This window comes from Argentina anserina, chromosome 3 (genome assembly GCF_933775445.1).
Source record: "Argentina anserina chromosome 3, drPotAnse1.1, whole genome shotgun sequence".
Classification (NCBI taxonomy): domain Eukaryota; kingdom Viridiplantae; phylum Streptophyta; class Magnoliopsida; order Rosales; family Rosaceae; genus Argentina; species Argentina anserina.
Window position 1 is genome coordinate 18,124,948 of NC_065874.1, and position 26,042 is coordinate 18,150,989.

The 26,042-nt window shown below is 39.0% G+C and overlaps 2 protein-coding genes and 1 pseudogene across 5 annotated transcripts; all 3 read right to left on the reverse strand.

Moving 5' to 3' along the window:
- Positions 1-6,051: 6,051 nt before the first annotated feature.
- Positions 6,052-7,041, reverse strand: LOC126785696 (putative germin-like protein 2-1; annotated as a pseudogene).
- Positions 7,042-14,751: 7,710 nt separating this feature from the next.
- On the reverse strand, positions 14,752-21,240 carry LOC126787779 (pentatricopeptide repeat-containing protein At1g05750, chloroplastic). 4 transcript variants are annotated; one of them, XR_007671275.1, is made up of 5 exons: positions 19,691-21,240; positions 19,441-19,544; positions 15,890-16,115; positions 15,697-15,792; positions 14,752-14,825 (listed from the first exon to the last, which is right to left on the reverse strand). XR_007671275.1 is itself a non-coding variant. In XM_050513679.1 (3 exons), exons 1-3 carry the CDS (start codon positions 21,130-21,132, stop codon positions 16,093-16,095), a joined length of 1,569 nt encoding a protein of 522 aa, XP_050369636.1. In that variant the 5' UTR covers positions 21,133-21,240; the 3' UTR covers positions 15,834-16,092. The 4 variants fall into 4 exon arrangements, 1 of the variants encoding a protein (XP_050369636.1); XR_007671273.1 differs by lacking the exon at positions 14,752-14,825 and having other exon boundaries at positions 15,334-15,792; XR_007671274.1 differs by lacking the exon at positions 14,752-14,825 and having other exon boundaries at positions 15,334-15,803.
- An 804-nt stretch (positions 21,241-22,044) lies between these two features.
- Positions 22,045-25,833, reverse strand: LOC126788717 (NAC domain-containing protein 41-like). The gene is made up of 3 exons (XM_050514733.1): positions 24,758-25,833; positions 23,806-23,927; positions 22,045-22,246 (listed from the first exon to the last, which is right to left on the reverse strand). The coding sequence occupies exons 1-2, from the start codon at positions 25,719-25,721 to the stop codon at positions 23,887-23,889; spliced, it is 1,005 nt and encodes a 334-aa protein (XP_050370690.1). The 5' UTR covers positions 25,722-25,833; the 3' UTR covers positions 22,045-22,246; positions 23,806-23,886.
- Positions 25,834-26,042: the final 209 nt, after the last annotated feature.

Below are 26,042 nucleotides of genomic sequence, written 5' to 3' on the forward strand. Positions count from 1 at the left end.
GGTTATTACAGTTGGGGTCATGGTATGAGAACACCACTGAAACTGTCCTCACTTGGTCACTTGAATTCAAGTTTAAATATTCCCAGTGGGATTTTTCAAGTGAGGTTTTATCTTAATGCCTCGCAGAATTAACGGTGAAATTGCAACTTAAATAAACTGTATTTTTTTCCTTATCGATGTGGGATTAAATTAGGTAAAAATGTCAATTTGCACTATAAATTTGACCATAATTGTTAATTTACACTCCGAACTTACAATTGAGTCAATTTATCTCTTAAATTTGATAAAAATTGCCGATTTGCAGTCTATCTGTTAAATTTAATGTTTTCAATCCAATTTTAAGTCACATGCTATGCATGTGAGATGTAGTCTTGTCATTATATATATATATATATATATTTTAATAATAAAATAAATAAATAAAATTACTTAAGAGGAAGAATTGCTACTAGGTTTTTGTTTTAAAAAAAAAGTGTAATATCCTAGAAATTTATAATTATTTTCTAATTATTGTTCGGAGATATTTAAATTGGTGGTGATCTGATTATATAGTACGAGAGAGAAAACGAAAGTGCTCGAGCGATTTATACTCAGAAACGTTACCGTGAGGGGTCAAGAGTGGACTTTTTATCCGTTAGGAATCTCAGAAAACTTCATTCATGAAAGTCTTAGAGTTCGTCAATACGAATTCGTGGACATACGATACGTCTAAATCAGAGTTTTGTATGAAGAAGTTACGAATAAAAAGGTTTTTGGATATTTTTGGAAAATAGTATAAATAGGGGAATTAAAGAGAAAATGGGGAAGAAAAATCAGAAATTCGGATCGGGTACTTTTCACCCGAAAACCCAGATTTTTCCTCCCGAGCGGCAGACTTTGGGCTACCGGATCTCCGCCGTTCGGCCACCATAGACCGGTGCACTGATCCCTTTTGAAAGGTTGCTGCGTCCTCTGTCGATTGGTGACAGTGCCACATGTCATCTCGCCGCCGATTAAGAGTGGTGAAGCCCGGAAGTTCCCCCGAAAGTGCACAGTTTGCCAAACTTCATCTTGCCGAATCTCCCTCATCCGACCACCAATTCTTGTCCCATTTTGAAGGTCTCCTTTCATACTACAAACCCTCTAAAAGATTTTACTCAAATCGTTTTGTGCTAGGAGAATCGAAGAAAAGAAATCCTAGGATTTAAATTGGGGCTTTTCGGTTTTTGTTAAATTGAAGTGTTTAGGCTCAAAATTGGACTTTGTGGTGAACTAGAAAGTTGTTAGGAATATTATTTAGATTGTGGTGGTGAAATTTGGTGGTCATTGGTGGTGGTCGGAAAACGGGCGGCGCATGAACAGTGTTCTGCGAACAGTAAATCATAAACATTGTTTAGTGAACTATAAATCACGAATATTGTTTCATGAACAGTTTTATGAACAATGTTCAGTTGTAATGAAACGCCACTTGAGATTTTACGTATCGTTTTCTAAGCACTTTATCATGCTATTCGGTGACCGACAAAATGAGTGAACGAATTGCTCTCGGTGTCGTGGAAGTTGCACGCATGAAATAAGGTGAGTAAACCTTGCAATGATCATCATGATCGAAATGGTGTTATAATTATTGAATTTAGTTTGAGTTGTTAACACAGTCGTTGCATCACTAGATTATAAAAATTATTCTAAAATTATGTTTTGGCTTAAATTACGTGAACTTGATCGTCTACGGTTTATGGGTAAGTGAAACGCTATTTTAATAAATAATTTTAAAAAGGTTTTAGTGATCATGGACTATGGTGAATGTGAGTAAATCTCACTATGACAAGTCTACTCTTGGCGGTGACTTATATTTTTGAAATTATTAAAAAGAGTGAACTGTGACATTTATATAATATAGTGAGATGTGTATGTGTACGAAAATGGTAAATACGATACATATATATGAGTTGCTATATTATATAATGTTTCGGTTTTATTTCAAATGTGAGATTATAATGTTGTAACTATATTCATATTGTTGTGCAAGAGTCGCTTGGTTGTAGTACAATAACATGTGTGGATTGTTATTATACGTGGTTTTAACATTGAGTCTTGTTAAAACGTTTTTTAGTGTTCAGACGTTGTTGGCAGTAATCGAAACCAAGCCTTGGCTCTGTGTCGGTTACGATTCAGTTACAGCTTTAGTATGTCTGTCTGTGTACTGCATGAGGGATAACAGATGGGTTGCCTGAGTCTCATGAGTACCTATATTTTTGAGTGATATTGGGTAACATATGGGTTGCCCAGTGTTTGTCGGTGTACTGAATGAGGGGTAACAGATGGGTTGTTTGGGTCTCATGAATACCCATGTTTGGAGTGATATTGGGTAACCAGATGGGTTGCCTAGTTCCTGTCGGTGTACTATAGGAGGGGTAATAGATGAATACATGGGTCTCATGAGTACCCATATTATAGATGATTTTAGGTAACTAGATGGGTTGTCGAGTGTCTCATGATTACACATATTTTTAAATGATATTGGGTAACCGATGGGTTGCCAGTGTCACATGAGTACGTTTGTCTTTAAATGTTATTTGTCATATTTCCTTTATATGCGATGTATATTATACTATTGGTTTACTCATACAGGCTGAAAAACTTACCGGATTTGTATTTACAATCCCAGTGCACCAATTCGATAGTATAGGGGATAGTTCTGCAGGTGGGGATTATCATATTGATATGAGCACTTTGTGCGACGTTTTAAACATGTTTTTACCTCAATTTGTACTTTGCTTAGCTCTTATTATTGTACTATTGAGTCATTGAGTCGTAGTAAGAGTCTTGAGCGGTATTGGATGCATTTTTTGTGCTTACATGAGTTAAAACACATAATTGGTTTAGAGTCCTAGTTTTACTAGGAATCCTTGTTAGGTTTTGAAACTAATTATCTCATACTTATGATTTTATTTTCTTATTTTCGGATTGGATTGAAGAGATAATTAAAGAAAAAAAGATGGAGCCTAGTCATGCAACAATTAAATAGAAGATGATCATTAAAGGCATAAAACATGACATGTTTTAGGGAATAAAACATGACATGTTTTAGGGATTAAAGCATGGCATGTTTTAGAGAATAAAACTTTCCATGTTTTATGGATTAAAGCATGGCATGTTTTAGGGAATAAAACTTTCCATGTTTTAGGGATTAAAACATGGCATGTTTATAGGAAGAAAGAAGCAATTTCAAACCCTCCATCTTTCCTCTATATATACATGGCTTCACCTCTCAAATAGGATCACTTCTCATTAGCATTCAAGAGCCAAAACTCTACTAAAACACCACCATAAATTTCCCTCACAAATTAGCCAAGCCGTCCACCCCAAAACTATCATCATCTCCACCGAATTTCACTATTGAAGACACACCTCCAAGGTTCCTACAACGTGTGATTCTCGCAACTCATCTACATGGCTTTGACTATTTGTGTTAATCTACAATTCTTTGTCTATGAAGATTGTAAGTTGTTATTTATGTGGAAATATTGGTTTTGTATTTGTTTTAGAATTTTCAAATTGTATTTGATATTTTTTTTGAGACTATGTCGAATCTATGTTCTTATAAGTAATGAGTTTGTATTTCTATTGTTGTGTTCTAATCATCTTTCTCATACTTTTAGATAATTTTCAGATATGTGCATATGAATTTAATGGTTGGATGCAATCCCTAAGATTGTGTTTGAGTGCTAGATTCATCAACCATATTAACACAAATCGAATCATGCCCTAAGTAGGTTCGGTTTGTGTTGATTAAAAGTGGTAAAAATTCTGGAAATTTGCATGTGAAACCATGGTGGGTGACGCCACACATGAAACATGTCTCCAACAAAGATTTGATGCTTAAATGTAATCTTGTTTGATTTCTACTCGAAGTGTTATTGAATTCGATTGCATGCAAATTTAGATTAGGCCCTAAGTCAATCTAAATGTTAATTGAAATCTTGCATGATTAGATAATCCCCTAAGGCTTTAATTGTATTGGTGTCTAAAAAGTATGTAATTGGTCGAATTAGAATGCATGATAGGTTCGAACTTGTAATTATGTGGTGTAATGGTAAATTTGGTTTAAGTTTGTTAAAGAGAAGTCGATCATGTAAATAGTAATTTAGGTTTTATTTTAGTAGTTAATAATCAATTTCAAACTCCCCATTATTTGTTAACACTAAAAGTTTAGAGTTCCCTTCAATTCCCCGGAAAAAACGATCCCTGCTTATTCTATACTAACGATGATGTTTTACAGGGTTTATTATAGACGTTTTAACCAACGCTCTATCACATATTCGGATGGCTTACTCTGAAGATTTTTTTCTTCTGTTTGTGGTAAGGATTGAGTGAATTTTACATTTCCATTGGTTATAATACTAAGGTATAAATTGGTTATGTATTATTCAAGTCGACTGAGTTGTGTTGTGGACTCAGTTTCGATACACTGTTATTGTAAGATGATTTCAATATATTTTAGATTGTTTTAGAGTTTTCATGGCTTCGAATTCGAATTTTTATCATTCGAATTTCGAGATTGTGATAACATGTTATCGATTTATATATTTATTAAATTACGTGATATGATATGTTAAAAGATATTAGAAAAATATAAATAAATACATAATAACATAAACAATTATAAGTAAATGTGGATATATAATTATATATACACAAAACACTATATTATAAATGAGTGGGTACATAGAATATGTAATTCGAAGTAGGGTTGATTATGCAGAAAAAAATGTAAATAAATAATTTTATTAAAAAAACAAATCCTGCTTTTAATGAATATTTTTATTTATTTTTTAAATAAATATAAATATAAAATGATAGCATTACCCGTCATGTGCATGACATGTAATCCAAAATTGAATGGAAACATTTAAAATTAATGGAGAAGATGCAAATCGGGAATTTTTAACAAGTTTAAGAGGTATATTGACACAGTTAAAAGTATAGGGTGTAAATTGACAATTGTTAAACAGTGACAAAGTGACACCCAACTCGAGCCGAAATAAACAAAGGTCAAATAACTAACGACACTTGGTGACTATCCAATCAGAATACCCTCCGATGGCTTGATAATGGTACCCAACATGGGCTCATGACAAAGTGACACCCAACTCGAGCCCACACAGATTGGAGGCACGACTGGAGAGGGACTCGCTCTGATACTATGTTAAACAATGACAAAACGTGGCCCGTGGACCAACTGTACCGATATTGTTCTAACTTAGCCACCTTATAGGTGTTGGGTTTTAATAACAAAAGGTCTCGGTACAAATGATTATTATCCACCCACTTATAATCTCTATTTTATTTGTCACTTCTTAGATGTGAGATCTCTAATCTCCAATAACAATTTTTCAGCCAAATTTAGGGTGTATTTTAGCAATTTTACCGATTAAATTAATTAGAGAATTTGACTAGTCAACCGACTGGGAATATATTTCGGTACTTCTATTCCCTTAATTAAGCTATAATAAAGCCTGCCACCGCCACAACCACCTAATTCCCTTGATAATTAGCTTCATCTGCACTAAAACCATAAACCCTCAAATGAAGGCCAGACGATGAGACGATAATTAGTTGTTTGTCATATCAACGAAAATGGTGAGTACTCGATCGGCGAATCTAGGAGTACGTCCAAACTTCTATCTTCCTCTTCGGGATATCGAGTATGAATCAAGGCTTGCGGGATAACGTTGAGGGCCTTCATTTCTTTTATGCTGAAACAAACCCTTCCAAGGCTCCTAGCTATTAGAACAGCTCTTCGACTGGAAAGGAGAATGGTGCAGTAGGAGGATGAGAGTTGTTTGTTCTGCTGAGGTGAGTTAGAAACGGACGTGTGCTTAGTTTGAAGGAATGCAATGTTGCAATAGGGTTACCTCCAACTTTGTGAGAGTTACCAATGGTATAGCCACAGGTATGATCGGGTGGGCTGACCCGTCTCCTCTTCATGTTTCTGTGCAAACGCACTTTTATATATATGATGCATATATAATCAAATTCCAATAATCCACTGATCAAGGAAGAGGCACATTACACAAGCAACTACCATCTCATTTTTACTCAAATTAAGAAAAGTTTGTGTTGTGTAGTATGGGATATATGGCCATCGTAATACATTTGCTAGGACGTTCTGATATATCGATGTTCTTAATTGTTGTCATACCAGAACTGTTTCTGGAGATACTGAACGAGATTGTTGTCAATCTGGAAGGCCTTAGTGAGAACATCAAGGTTGATTGGAGGTGTGGAGCCGAACACTGCATTAGCTATGGTGATGACACATGGGTTCTGGCTGCTCAGTCCGGCAAAAGCCACAGCTTTGCCCTTTCCTATGTTGAACTGGAAGTGAATGAGACCAACTGGGAAGACAAACACATCTCCCACGTTCAACACTTTGGTGATGAGGCGGTTCTCAGGGTTGGATGTGACGAAGCCAACGTAGAGTGTGCCTTCCATGACCACAAGGATTTCCGAGGGTGAGTGTGGGGAGGGTTTAGTCCGCCATATGGTGCATAGTCTATGCGAGCAAGGGAGATACCAAGAGTGTTCAACCCTTCTATTTGCTCCACATTCGCCTGGGTGACCTTGGAACCAACCGGATTTGATGTGTTTCCGGGAATCTGGAGCCCGTACAAGAAGAAATCATCTGCTGTTACAAGCTTTGGGTCCTTGCAGACTTTCCCATTCACAAACACAATATCAGAACATGCATTCATGCAAATACCAAAAAGTCATATATAAAACATAGTCATATACAGATACAGATGTACTAGTGAGTAGTGAGTAGTGAGTAGTGAGTAGTGAGTAGTGACTAGTCTATACTCTATACCAGCATAATCAGTCGGTTTTAGTGCAACACAGAAATCTTGGAGAGAACCAGGATCAGAGGCAGAAACAAGGTGGAAGGTAGCCAGTGCCAGTAGGGCAAAAGCAGCAGCTGTAGGGAGATGAGCACCTTTCATCATTGTGATTGCAATTCTCGTATATGTTAAGTGTTTTGTATAAGAGAGAATTGGATGTGGATGAAGATATTTTCTGGAGTAAATGCCTATTTATAGATGGAAGAGAAGGATATAATTTCATATGAACTGGTCTTGGATTTGCCATGTCTGTGGAAGCAGGTATTAACTTCGAATAATTAACTCCCTTGGTATTCAGAAGCAGGTAAGACTTAATTTGTGTGTACCAATTCTTGAGAGCCAAGCTAATTGACCCGCTCCTTGCCTTGAAAATATTAACATATTATCAAGAGTATATCCGTTTAGGATACATTTTTTAAGTTTGAGCTGCTACTAGTCAAGTTAATCAAGTGTCAACAAAGAAACCGAGATGGAGTAGGTGGTGTACATTTGTTATAGTTGACAGACTTGAGCAGTCTCCATGGTCATTTCTCTATCCATTTTTTTTAGCTACAAACTGAAGTCTTATATGGAGAGGAACTAGAAACAAGGTAAGTGTTTTCTTTAATCACAATATGAATGTATAAAACATCAAACTGACCTATATATAAGCTAACTAAATTACTTTCGGCAACAAGTGCTTTCTTGATTTCCTCCGTGAATCACTCCCGTGATTTACGGAGTTAATCATGCTAAAGTGGATCGCACTAACACTCCCCCTCAAGTTGGCGCATATACATCAACCATGCCCAACTTACTAAGTGCGTCATAAAAAAACCTTTTTAGACACTCTTTTTGTGAGCATATCGGCAAGTTGCTCTTCTGTAGGAACAAAAGGAAAAATAATGATCTTCGCGTCTAGCTTCTCCTTTATAAAGTGACGATCAACCTCCACATGTTTTGTACGATCATGTTGCACCGGATTCTGTGAAAGTCAATAGCTGCCTTGTTATCACAGTACAACTGCATAACATACTCATGCTTAATACCCAAATCTTGTAGCAAATTTCTAAGCCATAATAATTCACACACTCCTTGAGCCATACCTCTGTATTCTGCTTCAGCACTAGATCGAGCTACCACCTTTTGTTTCTTACTCTTCCATGTAACAAGATTACCCCCAACAAAGGTAAAGTACCCTGATGTGGATCTCCGATCTGTAATATTTCCAGCCCAGTCTGCATCTGTGAAGCCACAAACCTCAAGGATATTACTGTGATTGGAAAACATTACTCCTCTTCCTGGTGTTGACTTCAAGTACCTCAAAATCCTCACAACAGCATCCATGTGGTCCACATTGGGATTATGCATGAACTGACTCACTACACTTACTGCATATGCAACATCTGGTCTGATATGTGATAAATAAATCAAGCGTCCAAATAGCCTCTGATAACGAGGTTTTTCAGTAGGCACTTGATCTGGATATTCTGCTAACTGATGGTTCTGCTCAATAGGAGTATCAATGGGAGTGCAATCCAGCATACCGGTCTCCGTTAGTAGATCAAGGATGTACTTTCTCTGACACATATAGATACCATCACTTCCTCTGGCAACCTCAATGCCTAAGAAGTACTTGAGTGTATCTAGGTCTTTCATCTCAAATTCTGTGGCTAGCTGTTTCTGTAATCTATCCACCTCAACAGTATCATTCCCAGTAACTACCATATCATCAACATATATAATTAGGGCTGTTACCTTTCCTTGTTGATGTCTGAGAAATAATGTGTGGTCTGAGTTACTCTGTCTGTAGCCAATTTTCCTCATGAATTGTGAGAATCTTCTAAACCAAGCACGAGGTGACTGTTTAAGACCATACAAAGACATTCTCAATATGCATACAAATTTACTTGGAGAAGCGGACGCATATCCAGGCGGAAGATCCATGTACACTTCTTCTGTAAGTTCTCCATGGAGGAATGCATTCTTAACATCAAACTGTCTAAGTGGCCAGTTTAAGTTAGTAGCACAAGAGAGTAATACCCGAATAGTGTTTATCTTTGCAACATGTGCAAATGTCTCATCATAGTTTATGCCATATGTCTGGGTGAACCCCTTTGCTACTAGGCGTGCTTTATACCGGCTCACTGACCCATCTGGATTATGCTTCACTGTAAACACCCAACGACATCCCACAGTCTTCTTGTCATGTGGTGGAGATACAAGATCCAAAGTATTGTTCTTTTGTAATGCTTCCATTTCTTCCTCCATTCCTTTCCTCAATTTTGGATCTCCCAATGCATCCTGTACTTTGTTAGGCACTGATACAGTATATATTTGATTCACAAATGATTCATATGACTTAGACAATCTTTTCGTAGACATAAAATTTGCCACAAGATACTTAGCTTTAGCCTGAAGGGTAGGTTCATATTTTTTTGTTGGCTGACCCCGAGTAGACCTATTTGGCAAGACATATTCTCGACTATTAGCCTCACTAGTATTAGTCCTAATAGAATGATTAATCTCAGATGAGTGATCTTCCGTACCAGGAGAGCATTGGTCAGGTGTAATAGTAGTATCGGAGACATGAGGGGCAGTTGTGTTATCATCTTCTGGTTCCTGAATCTCTGGAGTAATGACACCAGAATTATTCGATGGTGCATGTATAGCTGACATTTTGATAATCTCAATTGAGCCTGAACCTGTCACCATATCTACTGGCGTATTTGTCTCCCCCTTCCCATGATACAACTCTTCAAAATACGAATTCTCCCCCTGAAGAGCAGTATCGGAAGAGGAAAAATAGCTCATGTCCTCAAAGAAAGTAACATCCATAGAGACATAGTACTTCCTAGTAGGTGGATGGTAGCACCGGTATCCTTTCTGATGTCCTCCATACCCAACAAATACACATTTAACGGCTCGGGCATCCAACTTAGACCTCTGGTGTTTTGGAAGATGGACAAAAGTAACACAACCGAAAACACAGGCATGAAGATTATGAAAAGAGGGTAAGGAGACATGAGATGCAAGCACCTCATACGGAACCTTTCCCTGAAGGACACGAGAAGGAAGACGATTAATGAGGTGGGCAGAAGTTATGACAGCATCACCCCAAAGGGACGGAGGCATATGGGCACTAAAAAGAAGGCACCGAGCCATATCAAGTAAATGACGGTTTTTTCTTTCAGAAACTCCATTTTGCTCAGGTGTGTAAGGACACATGGTTTGATGAACAAATTCGTGTGTGGTAAAGAACTCCTGAAAGACATGATTCACATATTCCCCCCCCCATTATCAGAACGAAGAATTTTAACTGTGGTATTATATTGTGTTTGGACATTGTTATAGAAGGCTTGAAAAGCTGGAAAAACCTCATTTTTAGTTTTGAGGAGAACAATCCATGAAAGACGGGTGCAATCATCAATGAATGAGACATAATACCACATCCCGGACACAGTAGACTCTTTAGAAGGACCCCAAACATCAGAATGAATTAATTCAAAAGGAAAAATACTTTTATTAGAAGTACTAGGAGAATAAGTAGACTGATGACTCTTTCCCAAAACACATATCTCACAACGTAAAGAAGACTCATCCACACTAAAAAACAAAGTAGGCATGGATTTTTTCATAATACTAAAAGATGGATGCCCTAAGCGACGATGCCATAACCAAACTTCACTTAGCTTGTCAGAAGTGGAGAATAAAGCAGTCCGAGACTGTGCCCCTGGTTTCTCCCCCGCATATGTCTGATCCAGATGAAACAACCTGCCCCTCAGATACCCCCGACCAATGAACTCCCCGGTGAGAAGATCCTGAAATATCACATACATAGGAAAAAATGTCACAGAACACTTAGCGTCAGCGTTCAATTGTGGGACATATATCAAATGATGAGATAAAGCAGGTACATATAGCACATTGTGAAGCTTTATGGTGGGAGTAATACGAACTGACCTTTTCCCTAATACGGGGAATGCCTCACCATTAACATTAGTAACATAGTGTACTGATGGAGGAGACAATATGGTAAAATAAGATTTGTCATAAGTCATATGATCAGATGCACCCGAATCAATAATCCAAGTATCAACACCAACAAAGGTAGAAATATTTAAAGCCATACCAATTTTTCCACGACCAGCTATGGATGCGGTAGGTACTGCCCCTCCTGCGGTATGATGATCATGTCCAACCACACCATAGAGATCGAGATCCTGGACGATTTGAATAGCTGCTTTTGCCGGGGGACGGTAACTCGGTTTCTTAGGCCGAAGGTGTAGATACAGCTTCCAACAGGTCGCACGAGCATGGGTAGTACTATGACAATAAGATCAAGGAGGGCGGGGCTGATTCCCGAAGCCTAGTGGTGGTCCTAGCTGATGAAGTGGAGCTGGAGGGACCCGCTGAAGGGGTGAGGCAGGAAATCGAGCACGAACAGTAAGGCTGGAAACTTCAACTTGTGTCTGATGAAGACTCTCTTGATGAGATTCATCCTTCCGGATATATGTGAAAGCTGCAATGAGGCTAGGGGGTTCGGTCTGTCGAAGTAATTCTCCTTTCACATTGTTATGTTTGGCATCAAGTCCTTTAAGGAAATGGTGAACTCGCTCAAGCTCCTTCTCACGTTGGTACCAAACAATATCCTCCTGATTCTTGATCATGCAAGGACGTTTCATATCAATTTCAGCCCATAGATTCTTTAGTTTAGTGAAATATTGCGCAACTGGTTGCCCATCTTGGTGTATTGCCAAAGCGGTGCACATTAACTCATGCACCTGTATGAAATCATAGTCATTAGTGTATAAATCTTCAAGTGTTTGCCATATAGTCTGCGCAGTGTCACATGCCTCCACCAGATCAACTATTTCTTCATTCATAGCTTTCCATAAGATGAACATCACAAGGCCGTCATCGTCGTCCCACTTAGTGTATGAAACAATATCATCTAAACTAGGCGCCTTAGTTACTCCGGTTACATGCCCCATTTTGTGCATGCCTCGAAGATGAGCCGCCATCATTCGCTTCCATTTTCGGAAATTGGTCCCATTGAGCTTAGTTCCTCCAAAGGACCCATTGTCGGAACTCTTGACATATACTTCAAATTTCGGAACATCAGCTTCGTCTCCAGAACCCATTGAAAAGTAGAAAACGGAGAAAACACTTTCGTGGGTATACGTGCACTGTCAGTGAACCTACACTGACAACAAAGACCACCAACTTGAACCGGATCGGGCTTGGGTCGGATCTTGGACCGGGTAGGGTCGAATCCGGGTCGGGTTGAGCCCGGGTCGGATATGGGCCGGGCAGGGTGGAATATGGGCCGGGTCGGGTGGAATATGGACCGGGTCGGGTGGAATAAGATCGGATCCAACAAATTTCAGCGAAGATGCAGCGGTGCTGGTGGAAGGGAGGAAGAAGCAGCGTGCTTGATGCGGCGGCGAGCTCGATGTGGCGGTGGAGCTTTGCAGCGGCGGACAAAAGGATGGAGCTTTGCGGTGGCCGGCTCGATGAGGCAGGAGCGTGTCGAGGAGCGCAAAGGCGGCGATGAGCGAGGAGCGCAAAGGCGGCGATGCAGGAGCTTCGCCAGAGAGGCAGGAGCGCGTCGTTGGTGAGAGAACTCGGTGATGCAGGAGCGATCGTCGGCGAGAGAACTCGGTGATACCGAGTGAGCCGAGTCGGGTATTCCGATTGAGTGTAGGAGCGTTGCCGGAGTACATCGAGGCAAGGGCGTACGGTGGGACAACGACGGCGATGCAGGAGAAAAGTGCGGCGTCGGTGTGTGAGCTTGAGTGAGAGTCGGGTATTCCGACTTAGTGCAGCGGTATGTTGAGGGAGAAGAGAAGATGGCTGGCCCGCGTTTCTATGGAGAAGCTGACAAACAAGTTCAATAACGCCAGAAGAGAAGATGATAATTAGAGTAGATATGTAGATATCAAGCTTGCACAAACACGCAAGAAATGGAAAAACAAAAAAACCCAGAAAGGAACAGAGCAAGGCTCTGATACCAACTAGAAACAAGATAACTGTTTTCCTTAATCACAATATGAATGTATACAACAACAAACTGACCTATATATAAGCTAACTAAAGTACTTTCGGCAACAAGTGCTTCCTTGATTTCCTCCGTGAATCACTCCCGTGATTTACGGAGTTGATCATGCTAAAGTGGATCGCACTAACAGAGGAGATGTTGTGGTTCGTATACATGTGTTAGTATCAGATTGATATATTGAAGATGAATGAGAAAGATGTCACTAATGTTTACGTTCTTAATGTGAGCATTTGTTATGCTCATACTGCGTTCCATTTATCTGCATTTAGTTTTTTTCGAGGTATCTTCATGGCAGTGATCTATCAATTTCCATCACTTGCTTAGACTCTTTAAGAAATTCTGCAAACAGCATCAACAAAATGGCTTACAACGTCTCGAATTCTCGATCTTTTGTGGCACACAGCATGCGTACAAATGATTAGAACACATTGACAACAAATAGAAACGATGATAGACGAATGTTATCAGAGAACAACGGAGATTAAGTAAACAGACATTTACTTGAGCTATGTTGATAATTATCACCACTTTTCTTCTAGCAGAGAAATGTTGCCCTAGGCGGGAGGTCATGGAAAGGAAACCAACTTTGATTAATATCAAAGGTAGCATTCTTTCCTAGACTTCCCGTTCCAATGATTTCCAGCTATTCCTACCTCTCCCTTCATGCCAATTCTAGTATATTTGCAGCAGTTACAAAAGCTTCTCTCTATCGTCTCAATTCTTTTATGCCTATGTTCAGAATGCCTAAATTATTGAATTATTGTTAATGTGTCCTGATATAACCCGCACGCTAGCCCCTGGCCAGGCGATTTATTTTCTGTTATTCCAAATATATATGCGAGGGAATAAGGAATAAGTTACTGTGCAAATGTGCAATGGAGGGTACGTAGTTTAACCCAACTCATGCTATAGTACGTATTCCATGCATCTCATGCGAGAATATCAAAGATATGGCATCCTAGGAAGGACAAGAGAAGTGTGCGCAAGGCAGAGGTTCGACGGTGGCACTCCAAGTCAATTGCGATGGGTAATGGGTCATTGCAAGAGCTCAACACTGGAGAAATTTCAGGTTATTGAGATGGAGAAAGAATTAGTGGATGAGCTCAACACTAAGTTATGGTTAATGTTACGTGGGATGAGTGGGAGCCTCGTATGTACGCTTTAGGTTACTATCACGTTTATATTTGTGGATCAAGACAAATGTAATTACTTTTGTATGATACAAGCTCGTTTGATTCATAAACCCTTTTTTTTTACGGAAACCAATGCATATAGTTTTTTTTTTATAAATTTTCTGTGGCCTGAATAGCCACTACATACCTCTCTGCTGATAACGATATCAGACAAGAGGTTATGAGTCTAAACTCAAAACTAGTATGCGACATAGAACTATTATTTAGTAATAAGCGCAAATTAAACTAAACTAGCATATTATACGACTTATACGAGCATAGCAATAGACATTGTCCTACACTAACAATAGAAAAATAGAATACTAGTAAATGCCCAACAACAGACCAATTGAAAACCATAAAAACTAATTGGACTAAGGTCCATACCACCTAGACAACCAAACAAAGCCCAACAAAAGGCCCAACTCCCAGATCTAGCAGTCACAACCACACCTCACACTCTCATCCGCCGCCGTGAGCCATCAACGACGTACCACGTACGGGCACCCATTGTCGGAAAAGGCATAACACCAAACCACCATGAAGAAGAAGGAAAACCTACAAACATGTATATCCAACGCCAGAATGGTGTGGAAAACTGCCTTCAAGCCGCAAACGCTCATCCATGATGCCCTACTGCCAAGACCCGCCTGCTAGCACCGCACAAGAACCCCTCCATGCCTGCCTTCCAGAACCAATTCGCATGAGGTGTGTCTCCAGACTTGCTAATATCTAAAAGAACAAGAAACCATATGTGTTGAAACTCAATTATAGCACATCTATAGGGTGGAGGTCATCATCAACCATCCGGCAGCGCCAACACAACGTTGGAGACGGCCACCGGACATGTATTGGATGGTATGGTGGCGGCTTGCTTTAGAGAGAGGTTTCAGGGTTTTTTTTTTAATTTTTAGTTATGCCACTCTTGTTCCTGGCTAGCTAGCTTGGTTTGATTCATAAACCTTGATATCATTATTGCTATTATTGATCATAAAAAAATTTCAGGTCGTCATCAACAAATTACAAAACGCAAAAGGCCTCAGTGATGTTCGGGGGTCATGTTAAGACCACCAATACTGTCCACACTTGGTCACTTGAATTCAAGTTAAGACATTCCCAGCGGGGTTTTTCAAGTGTGAGGTTTTATCTTAAGGCCTGACGAAATTATCTGTGAAATGGCAACTTATAAACTGCATTTTTTTTTGTCCTTATCGATGTGGGATTAATTAGAAAATTGGACTTGTCAACCGACTTGGAATATATTTCGGTACTTCTATTACGTTTTACAATTTTACATCTATTTCAAAGAAAGGAAAACACATTAGACTTGCTATATGTTTCATAGCAGAAAGAAGAGAAGAACACACAAAATTATGCAACACTAGGACAGAGATGCACCCATTCTGATGTGAGTGAAGATGCAGATACATTGACAAAGGTTACCTCTGATTCTGAAGCAACTGCCTTAGCATGCATGGTCTTCCCATTACCAGGTGGACCAAACAGAAGCAGACCAGAAAAAGAAAGCAAATTTATTCATGAAACAAGTTCTTAGGCTTTTTTCTATTATTAGTTTGGATATAAAAATCTTACAGAACATTACCTCGAGCTGGCCTTTGAAGGCCAGTGAACAAATCTCTGCTCCTAGTCGGTAAAATAGCCATCTCCAGCAAAGTTTTCTTCACCTTACCAAGCTGGGCTGCAGAGAAACTGAAATGAGCAATATGGTAATCTTTAACGAACACACAATAAAGAAATATAAATTACACAAAAGTCAGTATGCTAAATCTTCTCACCACATCTGCCCATTTAATTGAAGGACTTCTATCCACTATGGCACTATTTATCATTTCAATCAATCTTTCATTATAGCCTGCACCAGAAACTTGCACAGGTTTTGATCTTACAATATTATTGGTCTGACTCCTTGTTGCTAGTATACTTGTACACGAATGCAGAGTCTTGGGTATCACATGATTTCATGTATTTGACATTGTTGCTATAGCTGCAGCATACGATTCTCTGGAAACATTAAACTTCATTAGAAATACGCACAATACTGTAAATCTTTAATCTCATTGAACACTCAAATGTTTCCATGTATTTGTGCATAGATATTTAATACCTCAGAAAATACATATTAATGGTTTGAATAAACAGAAATAAGGATACAAGGAACTCGTCAGCTAGAACAAACATCCATTGCTTATGGACGTACCACCTAAAATAAGGATGGAAACAGAACGAAAAATAATATAATTCAGAAGTACATCATTGCACCCCTAGGAGTTTAAAGACAATCATCAGTTAAGTTGAATAAGAAAGACATATGACCTGGACATCTACTCAAAATTGTAACCTATCAGAAACTTAACCCTGCAATTTTGATATCTTTTCAAGATCCTATATAACCTTCACTCTCTCACTGTCACGAAAGGGAACAATTTGATTAAGATCACAAAGGAAGAGCATCCACAGCCTCAACATCTTGAGAGGAAGTTTTGACAAATTGAGCATGAAGTAAATAAGAAAAATAAGGTTGAGAAAACTAATTCTGTAATGGACCATATCCTGTTAAAGGATTTGGACAAAAGAACTACATGGTATTTGTACCCAAACAAAAAAAGAACTACATGGTACTAGATTCAATGTGTGAAGCAGGCAGCCTATGCAATTACAGTAATAGTCTTTATAAGCAGTAAAGTTCTATCCGGCTTCATGCCTCAAAAACGTTGGATTTGATACAAGAGAGCTGACAGTAATCACAGTAGAACAGTAGAACTGAAAGAGAGCTTGCCTCGCAAGTCAGTTATCTGTAATATACTTTTCTCCACAACAACACAAACATATATTCATTTTTTAATCTATCAGGACTAAGAGAAACAGAACGAGAGTTTGACTAGCAAGTCAGTTATCACAATGGAGGAATAGGTACAAATGATTAATCACTCCTTACTGGTAAAAAAGGAGAAGGGGTCCATCTCATGTTTATGGAATACACTAACACACGTGTTTAATTGAACAGGGACCTATCTTCTGCAATTACAGAAACCTCAAGGATTGATATTTCATTTAAAACCTTCTGATAACAAAACACAGTAAATAAGAGTGATTTCATTACTAATTCAACCAATTACCTCTTTTCAGTGCTAATTCTGAAGGACGCTAAGGTAACTGGTTAAATGAAGAGACTGCCAAACACAGGTCGATGGGGTGGCAAGTAAGTCCATGTCTTCTCATGTATTCCCTCAGTTCAAAAGGGAAACTTGGATTAAAATTCAACCATTTTCAAGTTTAAGCTGTAATATTACAAGAGGTGCATACTGAATGGAAATTCCGAAGAAGTCACTGGAATTTTGGGATCTTTTATTTCCTGTTTTCCAAATATAACATTCTTTGGTTCCTTATTGGTGATTTGAACTGTATCATGTCTTCGATGAAAAACTTGAGAATGACAATGACAACTGTAAAGTAATTGAATTTCATCAGCTTTACATCGTTAAATTGATAAAATCATATCAATAATTTTATAAATATGAGGAGATTTTGGAGTTGATAACACCAATGAAATCTCAGTTGCAGATTGGTGACAGAACACCAAATGTTCAACAAAATTGTACAAATACCAAATTCATATTACCAAATGTTCTTCGTCCTGTTCTGATTTTTCACCATGATCAGAGTTTTAGCAAACCTAATAATGACCAGTTCAAAGCTGGAATTAGAAGGAAAAACCCGGGATTTAAAGGCCAATGAACCACGAAACAATTTACTAATTGATTGCTAAAATGGCAGTTTAATATAGTCTATAGGATCAGCCGATCAGGATTTATTCCCTTACCACCTCTATTAGTGATAGAACCATGACTTGTACGTGACTCACATGGGCAGTTCAGTTAGAACTGGACTGAGTCGATCTGGGATTGTTCTACTTGGGTTGGTTATACTGTAGGGACTAAAGATTATCTTAACAAAGATCCTCTGTAACTATATACTACGTACTAGGCATTGCCAAAAAAGAAATAGACCTCTTTAATACTAAAATTAGGCTTTTTTTCTTGCAGCATATGAAAAGTTTGTTTACTTTTCTCTCACTCCGTATTTCTGTCTTCTACATGTAAACCTTCTCTACAACATTTTGTGAGTCTCTTTGCATGTTCTAACTTCTAAGCAGCCATGGCCACAGCCTTCTATGTCCCAATTAATACACTGTTACACTTCAATAGAGTTATTGTATTCCGATTCAGGAAATTGATATAAAATGAGGGCTGCGGGTTGAGGGTTGAGGGCTGAGGGTGTTATTCTATCTGTGTTTTTTTGGCTCTCGACTTTTTTTGGACATACCGAAAACTGAAATCTGTCACGCTTCTATTCCTATAGAGTACAGATAATTGATTATGTAGATTGAAATTGTCCATAAGTTGGGGCCATAACCTTGAAAATATGAAGTGACTATTACAGAATTCTTCGCTCTAGTGGTAGCAGCTTTCTGAGCTAGGCTTGGATCTCTTTTACATATAACATGGTTTCTGCCAAGAATATATACCTGGTCAATTAATCTCTAAGTACATAACATACATCCCTTTTATGTCAAACATATAAACTATACTGTACAACTATAGGGATTGATCAGTTCATATGTTTGACATTTTCTTTTTTGGCAGTTGAATAACACTGTTAAGTAATCAATTCAATGTCAACATTGGGAACTGAGCAAGCTTGGCAAGACCTTTTCAATAAATATAGTATGGAATTTGGACTTGGCTAACTAATCTGTTAATTGGTTTCACTTTTGGCTGGTTAAGTTTTATAAATATGAGGAACGATTACTTGTCACATGTTCAAGATACTCATGATGACTTTAGTGATAATGAGGTCAGTGGTGGCTATTCTAATTTTTTTTATGGGGAATGCCACAAAGGCGAGGTAGAAGCATATGATCCTGAAGCTTTAGGCAGATGTTCTAGTGATAACTAGCATTTTGCGGTGGCTTTAACACATGTATTGGTGGCTCTAATCATGACTAGCTCTGGCTGGTTTGATGGCGGCTCATATGGTGGTGGCAGGTGTGGTGGCAGTGGCTAGCATGTTGATGTAGATACTAAAATAAAACCTCAAATGTGATTCATAAAAATCAAGGCTTCAGTATTTCTTACGAGTACTAATTTCATACATTATAGGTTTGAGAATGCTAGGTAGATGTGAGATACAGAAATTTAAGTTAATTTGTAAGCCAGAAGATGTTGACTTGAATCTAAACTTTTGCATACTCAGTAAAAACTAAAAAGCCATACTTCAGAATTAAATTCCATACACTATGAAATAGGAAACAGAAAGAAACGGTTACCTGTATATTCAGGTGCAAGGTATATCCAAATATCTCTGGAAGCTTTCCACAGGGCCCTCCCCATCCAGAATAAGTTTCCAAACTTTTGCGAGTAAGTAATTACACTGAGAATTCGAGATATTCGTCTATGAAAGTCTGGCCAGCTAAATTGTAACTCATAAAGTCTATTTGATTCTTCAAACCAAGGAAGATTACCAGTAAAATTTAGTAATGCTTGTATTATTCCCTTATTATTTGTTCAGGAACATACCCACATAACTTGAGCTCAAAAGAGAGAAGTTTCAATGTTGAATATATACACTCTGCATCAACATGAGATTTATCACCGGCCACAAACTCATGAATATCACAACCAATCTCAACTGAACTAAAACCTGGCGTCTTCTGGATTCCGAGATCTTTCATAGTTTTCCTAACCTTGCTTGCGCCATCCCACCTACCATCTGCGGCATATATATTGGCAAGGAGCACATAATTCGAATCAACACCAGGATCCAACGCGAAGAGATACTTCATTAGTCTTTCAGCTAAGTCGATATTCCCACTAGTTCTACAGGCAGCCAACAAAGAACCCAAAACAACTTCATTTGGCTTCATGGGCATATTCTCTATTATATTCAAGGCATCTTCCAACCTCCCTGCACGGCTATAGAGATCAACTATGCAGCCGTAATGCTCAATTCTCGGGGTTATTTTGTGTATCTTTTTCATGATATCAAAGAAAAGGAGCCCCTCATCGACTAAACCAGCATGGCTGCATGCAGTAAGAGCCCCAGTGAAGCTGACACCGTCCGGCTTGAATCCTTCCATCTGCATCCGCTTGAAAAACACAAGAGCTTCCTCTGCATGCCCATTCACGGCAAATCCCACAATGATCGAGTTCCAAGAAACCACGGTCCGATCAGACATGTTGTCAAAAACTTGCCTCGCAAAATCAATACATCCACATCTTGCATACATATCAATCAACGAATTACCTATCCTCACATTGCCTCTAAGCCCCTGCTTCACAACGAACCGGTTCATCCACATCCCCAAACCAAGAGCTCCCAAATCAGCAATAGCAGCAATGACAGCAATCACAGTCACATAGTCCGGCTCCACACCCGAGACTTGCATCTCATGGAACCACGCCAACGCTTCCTCAAACCTCCCTCTCTTCACAAACCCACCAATCAAAGCGGTCCACGAAACCGCGTCTCTCTCAGGCATTTCATCGAACACCGCAACTGCACCCCTCACATTCCCGTTTTTCATGTACCCATCAATCATAGTATTCCAAGTCATCGAATTCCTCACCTCCATCGCACCGAAAACCAATCTCGCAAACTCAGCCCTGCCGGACTTCGCGTACATATCAATCAGAGCCGTCCCCACAATCACATTAGTCCGGTCTAAACCCAGCTTGGACACGTAGGCATGAAGCGGGGGGCCGAATAGTGCGGCTTTGGTGGGAAAGTGAGCGCAGCCGGAGATGAGTGTGACGAATGTGATGTGGTTGGGTTCGACACCGGCGCGTCTCATTTGGATGAACTGCGAGAGGGCTTGAGGCAGCTGGCCGTTTCGGCAGCGTTGGGATATAGAGGAGGTCCATAACACAGTTGGGTCTATCTGTTGTTTCCTGCTTTGAAGCGAAACCGAGTGTTTGGGATTGCTAGGAGTTGGGGTTGCTGTGCAGGCGGGAAGAATCATTTGGTTGATTTGGAATAAGGGAAAGAAAGAAGATGGGGTGGTGAGGAAAGAGGCTTACGAATTAACAAGAAGCTGTCGTTTAAGTACTTTCTCTGAAACATAATAAGAGCACCAAAGCCCTTCATCTCAGCTGTAAACCCCCAAGACTTTACTTGCTCCTGGTTAAAGAGATGAACTTTTCTAACATCAGCAGTATCACCCCAAAGTAACTTCTGCTAAGCTTAACAATATTCATTACACAATCCAGCAGGAAGGTCAGTGATTTATGTAGCATAAAAAAATAGGGATGCATAACAGTACAGCTTGAGCCAAAGTAAGATGACCAACCATGCTTAACACTTGAGATTTTCAACTACGTAATCTACTATCAATCAATATAAGCACAAGTACGCTGTCTAACACACGAGGCATACCAAAGTAGTTGCCAAGATCAGTAGTGAGCGGAGAGCCACAGAGATACTTGCCGTGTCCGTGCAAAGTATCATACTTCCAGTACAGTAGCGGGAGATTTTCTAGTATTGGAGAGCACGAAACAAGTGATGTCTCAAATTAAACTGATACAAGCACAGTCTTCTCCACATGCATCAACTTGAAAAAGAAAAAAGTTGGGGCCTGAAGAAGAGACAAATTTCACTAGGCACCTATAGCCAGAAATGCATGAAGAGTTGTTACCTTCTTTTTTCTCCTATAAGCTATATCCAACTACAACAACGCCTTTTCTTCACTCCTTGATCAGCCATCATCGTGCCGACTCCCTTCTATAACCAGCTTTCTTTCCCAATACACATATAGCAGTAACAGAGGGCTGATTTCTTTCAAGTGGTGCTGCCTATTATTCCAGAACTTGGCTCTCTATTAACTGACTAGTCCATCCTCATCAGTCTTCACCATAAAAGCCTCTAAGCAAAAAGTTTAGCAATTGCATGCCGCAAGCTATGATCAAACCTATGAAGGTGCGACTACGTGGTTTTACTCAAATTCCACTGCGAAAAACAAACGGCCATTCCAAGATAATAGATGCATAAGAATGAAAATGAACAAACGTAAGATGATCTTTCATTACCATGCCACTTTCTTATCATCCTCTCGTCTTACTGAAGAAAACTGAGAATTCCTGAGACAGTAAGAAATCATTAGATTGAGATTAATTCAGATTACTTCACAATTAGTTTATGAGGTTCTACACTAATACGCTGGTATTGTGTGCAGGTTGTATTAATATTTTCTTGAACTTAGCGCACCATATATATGAATTAAAAGGAAATACAAATGTCAATGGAAGCCATGGGTAGAATTCACAAGACTTCACATAAGAGCTAGTCTGCAAAAAAAAAAAAAAAAACCCTTCATTCTGCGTATTGTGTACATAGCAAACAACTTAAGTCTTTTGATAAAACTTAAACTCGTTGTCTAAAGAAGTTGATAACGCAGAATCAAGGCTTTTTTTGCAGACTCTCATGTCAAGTCTTGTGAATTGGACGATGATGGCTGATCAAGGAGTGAAGAAAAGGCGTTGTTGTAGTTGGATATAGAAGAAAACAAGGTAACACACTTGTGGCATTTAAGGGAAGACCTACAATTATTTGCTACTTTGGCAAAATGTTGAAGCTCAAAACCCTTAAGATTTTGGTCCTTTACTGGATGCTGTAAGGTAAAAAGCGCCGCTCTTCATGCATTTCTGGCTATAGGGGCCTAGTGAAATTTATCTCTTCTTTAGGCCCCAACTTTTTTCTTGATCCATGTGGAGAAGACTGTGCTTGTATTAGTTTAATTTGAGTAGTTTTTGAAAAACAGGAAGTGAAACTAATACTGATGAACAAGTAAACAGAAATCAGCAGACATTGGAAGTACTTTCAATCTAGTTAAGGTTAGAGGCCATGACATTCACTGCAGATTTAGTTTTAGTTATACACAATTGACAATTTGGTCCATCATAGTTGACTTGTTCTCAGAAGGGTCTCTCCTAGTCTATATGTAAATGATCACACTGTATCTGATTAACTAGTTTCAACCAATCATTCTAGACATGATTGATTTCATGTTAGTTGATAAGTTCGTATTAGTTTAGTTGCAACACATGTTCTTAAATTTGGTGGTCTAGATATTTCTCACTTTATGCTCAGTTTGAGCCTGATTTAACTTTTCAAGTACATAGAAAACACACTGAGCATAAAGAGAGAAATATCTAATCGACCAAATTCGAGATAGCATTTCTTGCAACTAACATGAAATAAATCATGTCTAAATTGATTGGTTGAAACTAGTTCATCAGATACAGTTTGATCATTTACATATAGACTAAGAGATCCTTCTGAAACAAGTCAACTATGATGGACCAAATTGTCAATTGTGTATACCTGAAAATAATTCTGCACTGATATAATATATATACAGTAAGTCATGGCCTGTAACCTTAAGTAGATTGGAACTAGTGTCATGAAAAAAAAGAAGAGCCACAAGAAACTTTGAAAATTAAAATTAACTAATTTAGAGTCTGTTATCTAAATAAAAATGCTGAGAATCGATTATTGATCTCTACTTGTCCTTTTATGTATTCTTGGATCCTCATGTTATTGTAATAAATGAATGTCAGTATCCGTCAAGATAAATTATGAAATCCGGACGACAAAATGAAGGTTGAGATTCAAACAAGAAGTGACCCAGATGGCATACCTCAAACATGACTGCTGATTTCTGTTTACTTGTTCATCAGTATTAGTTTCACTTCATATTTGTCAAAAACTACTTCCAATGTCATGGCGTAAGTCTCAGGTGCTGGAAAGGGTGAACCATGACTCCATGAGTGAATCAGATGATATAAGGAAGAAACATAAACCAAGAAAATTAACATCAGTATCTGCTTTCTCACTACTGAAATTGCATTTATAAATAGCTAGGAAGCAAATGTGGCGTCATCCATGAAAATAATGAGTAAAACTCTATAATAGAAGATTTGTGGGTTCTCGGAGTTTTTACTGCATTTCTGATATTTCGCATCCTTTGTACGGTATGTCATTATGTCAATTGTGGTATTAAGTTGGTTGATCTAAAATATATATAAGCACTATTGCATTAGAGACGCACTCCATAATTGTGAGTTAAAACCGACCAAATTGTGAGTTAAAACCTTCTACACCATACGAAACACAGTTACTCATTTAAACAGGAAGGTAATTCTCATTGTTGCTACTATGTGAAATAAAGTTTCAGTTAAGTGGGACTTTCATCTATACTTGTGGTTTAAAAGAACAAGAAACTGAAGTAACCAAACTCTGGTGTAAGACAGATACACAATCTACTCAATTGACTTTAAAATGTAAACAAATTTGATTCTGAAATCAAAAGCACAGATCAAGAGATAATGTAATGTTGATTTCATATATGAGTGTGTTTAACCCACTAAGTGTTTTAAGAATTAAAAAAGTACATGTAGGAGTATAACAGAATAAACTAGGATAAACTATCCAGAAGTACTAAGTTAAGTAACTTCTATATACAGAATTACATATAATGCAAGAAGTGGCGCTCCAAGTTTGTAACCAGTATTCATTTATACCAGCAATTGGGAGGATACTGATCATTTCAATAGCGATTTATGCATTAAGAAATAGATCCATAAACTTACTACTTTCCCCCTGAAATTGAGCCGCCTGACCGGAATGATCCAAGTTGAGGTTGTTGCTGGCGTAGCAAGTTGAAGGCTGTCCTAGCAATTCATCAATAGTAGAGAAATCAGGATTATTGTCAACATATAGCTCAGGGTAAAACTCAGGATAATAACAATCTTGATCAACTTGAAACTGATTGGGGGCCGACACTTCTTGAAGCAACAGATGATCTTGATCCCACTCGAAATCGATCTGTTCCATTTTGGGTTGTTCCATATTCGGCTCATCATCAACACTGCTGCCATCTTCTTGTTCCTGGACACAACTCTGTTCCCTTCTACGCCTCTTTGGTTTAGGCTGATCCAGAACAGCTTTCCCCTTCTTTCCATTAATCCTGGTCTTTCTCTTCTGAGCAGTTGAGGTTGGTGTCGCCTTTCTAGGGCTCTTCCGTAAAGAACATACCACAATATCACAATCATCGTCAACAGTCTGGTATTCCTGCATCAACCAAGCGTCGTTTTGCTTCTCGTCACAACCCTCCTCGTACCTAAACTCCCTCCTTATCCCAATGACAAGACCATCAGCGACAATATCCCTGGGATGTTGGCCGCTCCAGGTTCCCGAGCCCACTTTCCTATCGAACCTCTTGGCGGTTGGACTCAGCCTTTTGCGACGGGTGAAGAAATAGAGACTATGTTGTTCATCCTCGCACTCATTGCCGCCGTACATGTCCCATACAACCCAGGGCTCATTTTGGCCGAAGAAATCAGCACAATCGTGGATGAAGTCGGACTGGAACTCGTCGCCGTTAGCAATCCGGTTGTGGAGATAGTAATCGACGATTTCCTGTTCGGTAGGGTGGAACCTCAACCCCACTGCGAGACCCAATTCGCTTGTTGATGACCGTCGAGGTCGAGTCTTGGGCTCTTGTTTCTTGTTGGAGGGGATTGGAGGCCTGGATCTGGATCTTAAGGTCACCATATTCAGAAACAGAGGAATTGATTTCGGAGAGAAAAGAATTGCAACTGGTGAGTGAGGGAGGAGTAGAGTGTGAAGATGGATTTATAAGGAAGAGATTTCCCTAATCCTAAACGGAAACGGAATTCCAAAATAATCATAAACACGCTGGGTTGACGCGGTTTTGCTTCTGTCAACGGAGAGGAGAGGAGTCCTAGACTGTTTGGGTTTCCCATTGAAAAGAGAAAAAAAAAACGACAATATTCTCCTCTGGTTTTATCAGGGCATCTCTATGGTAAAGTGCGACTCACACAAATTGAGCTTCTCCTTTAATCTAGGATTGAT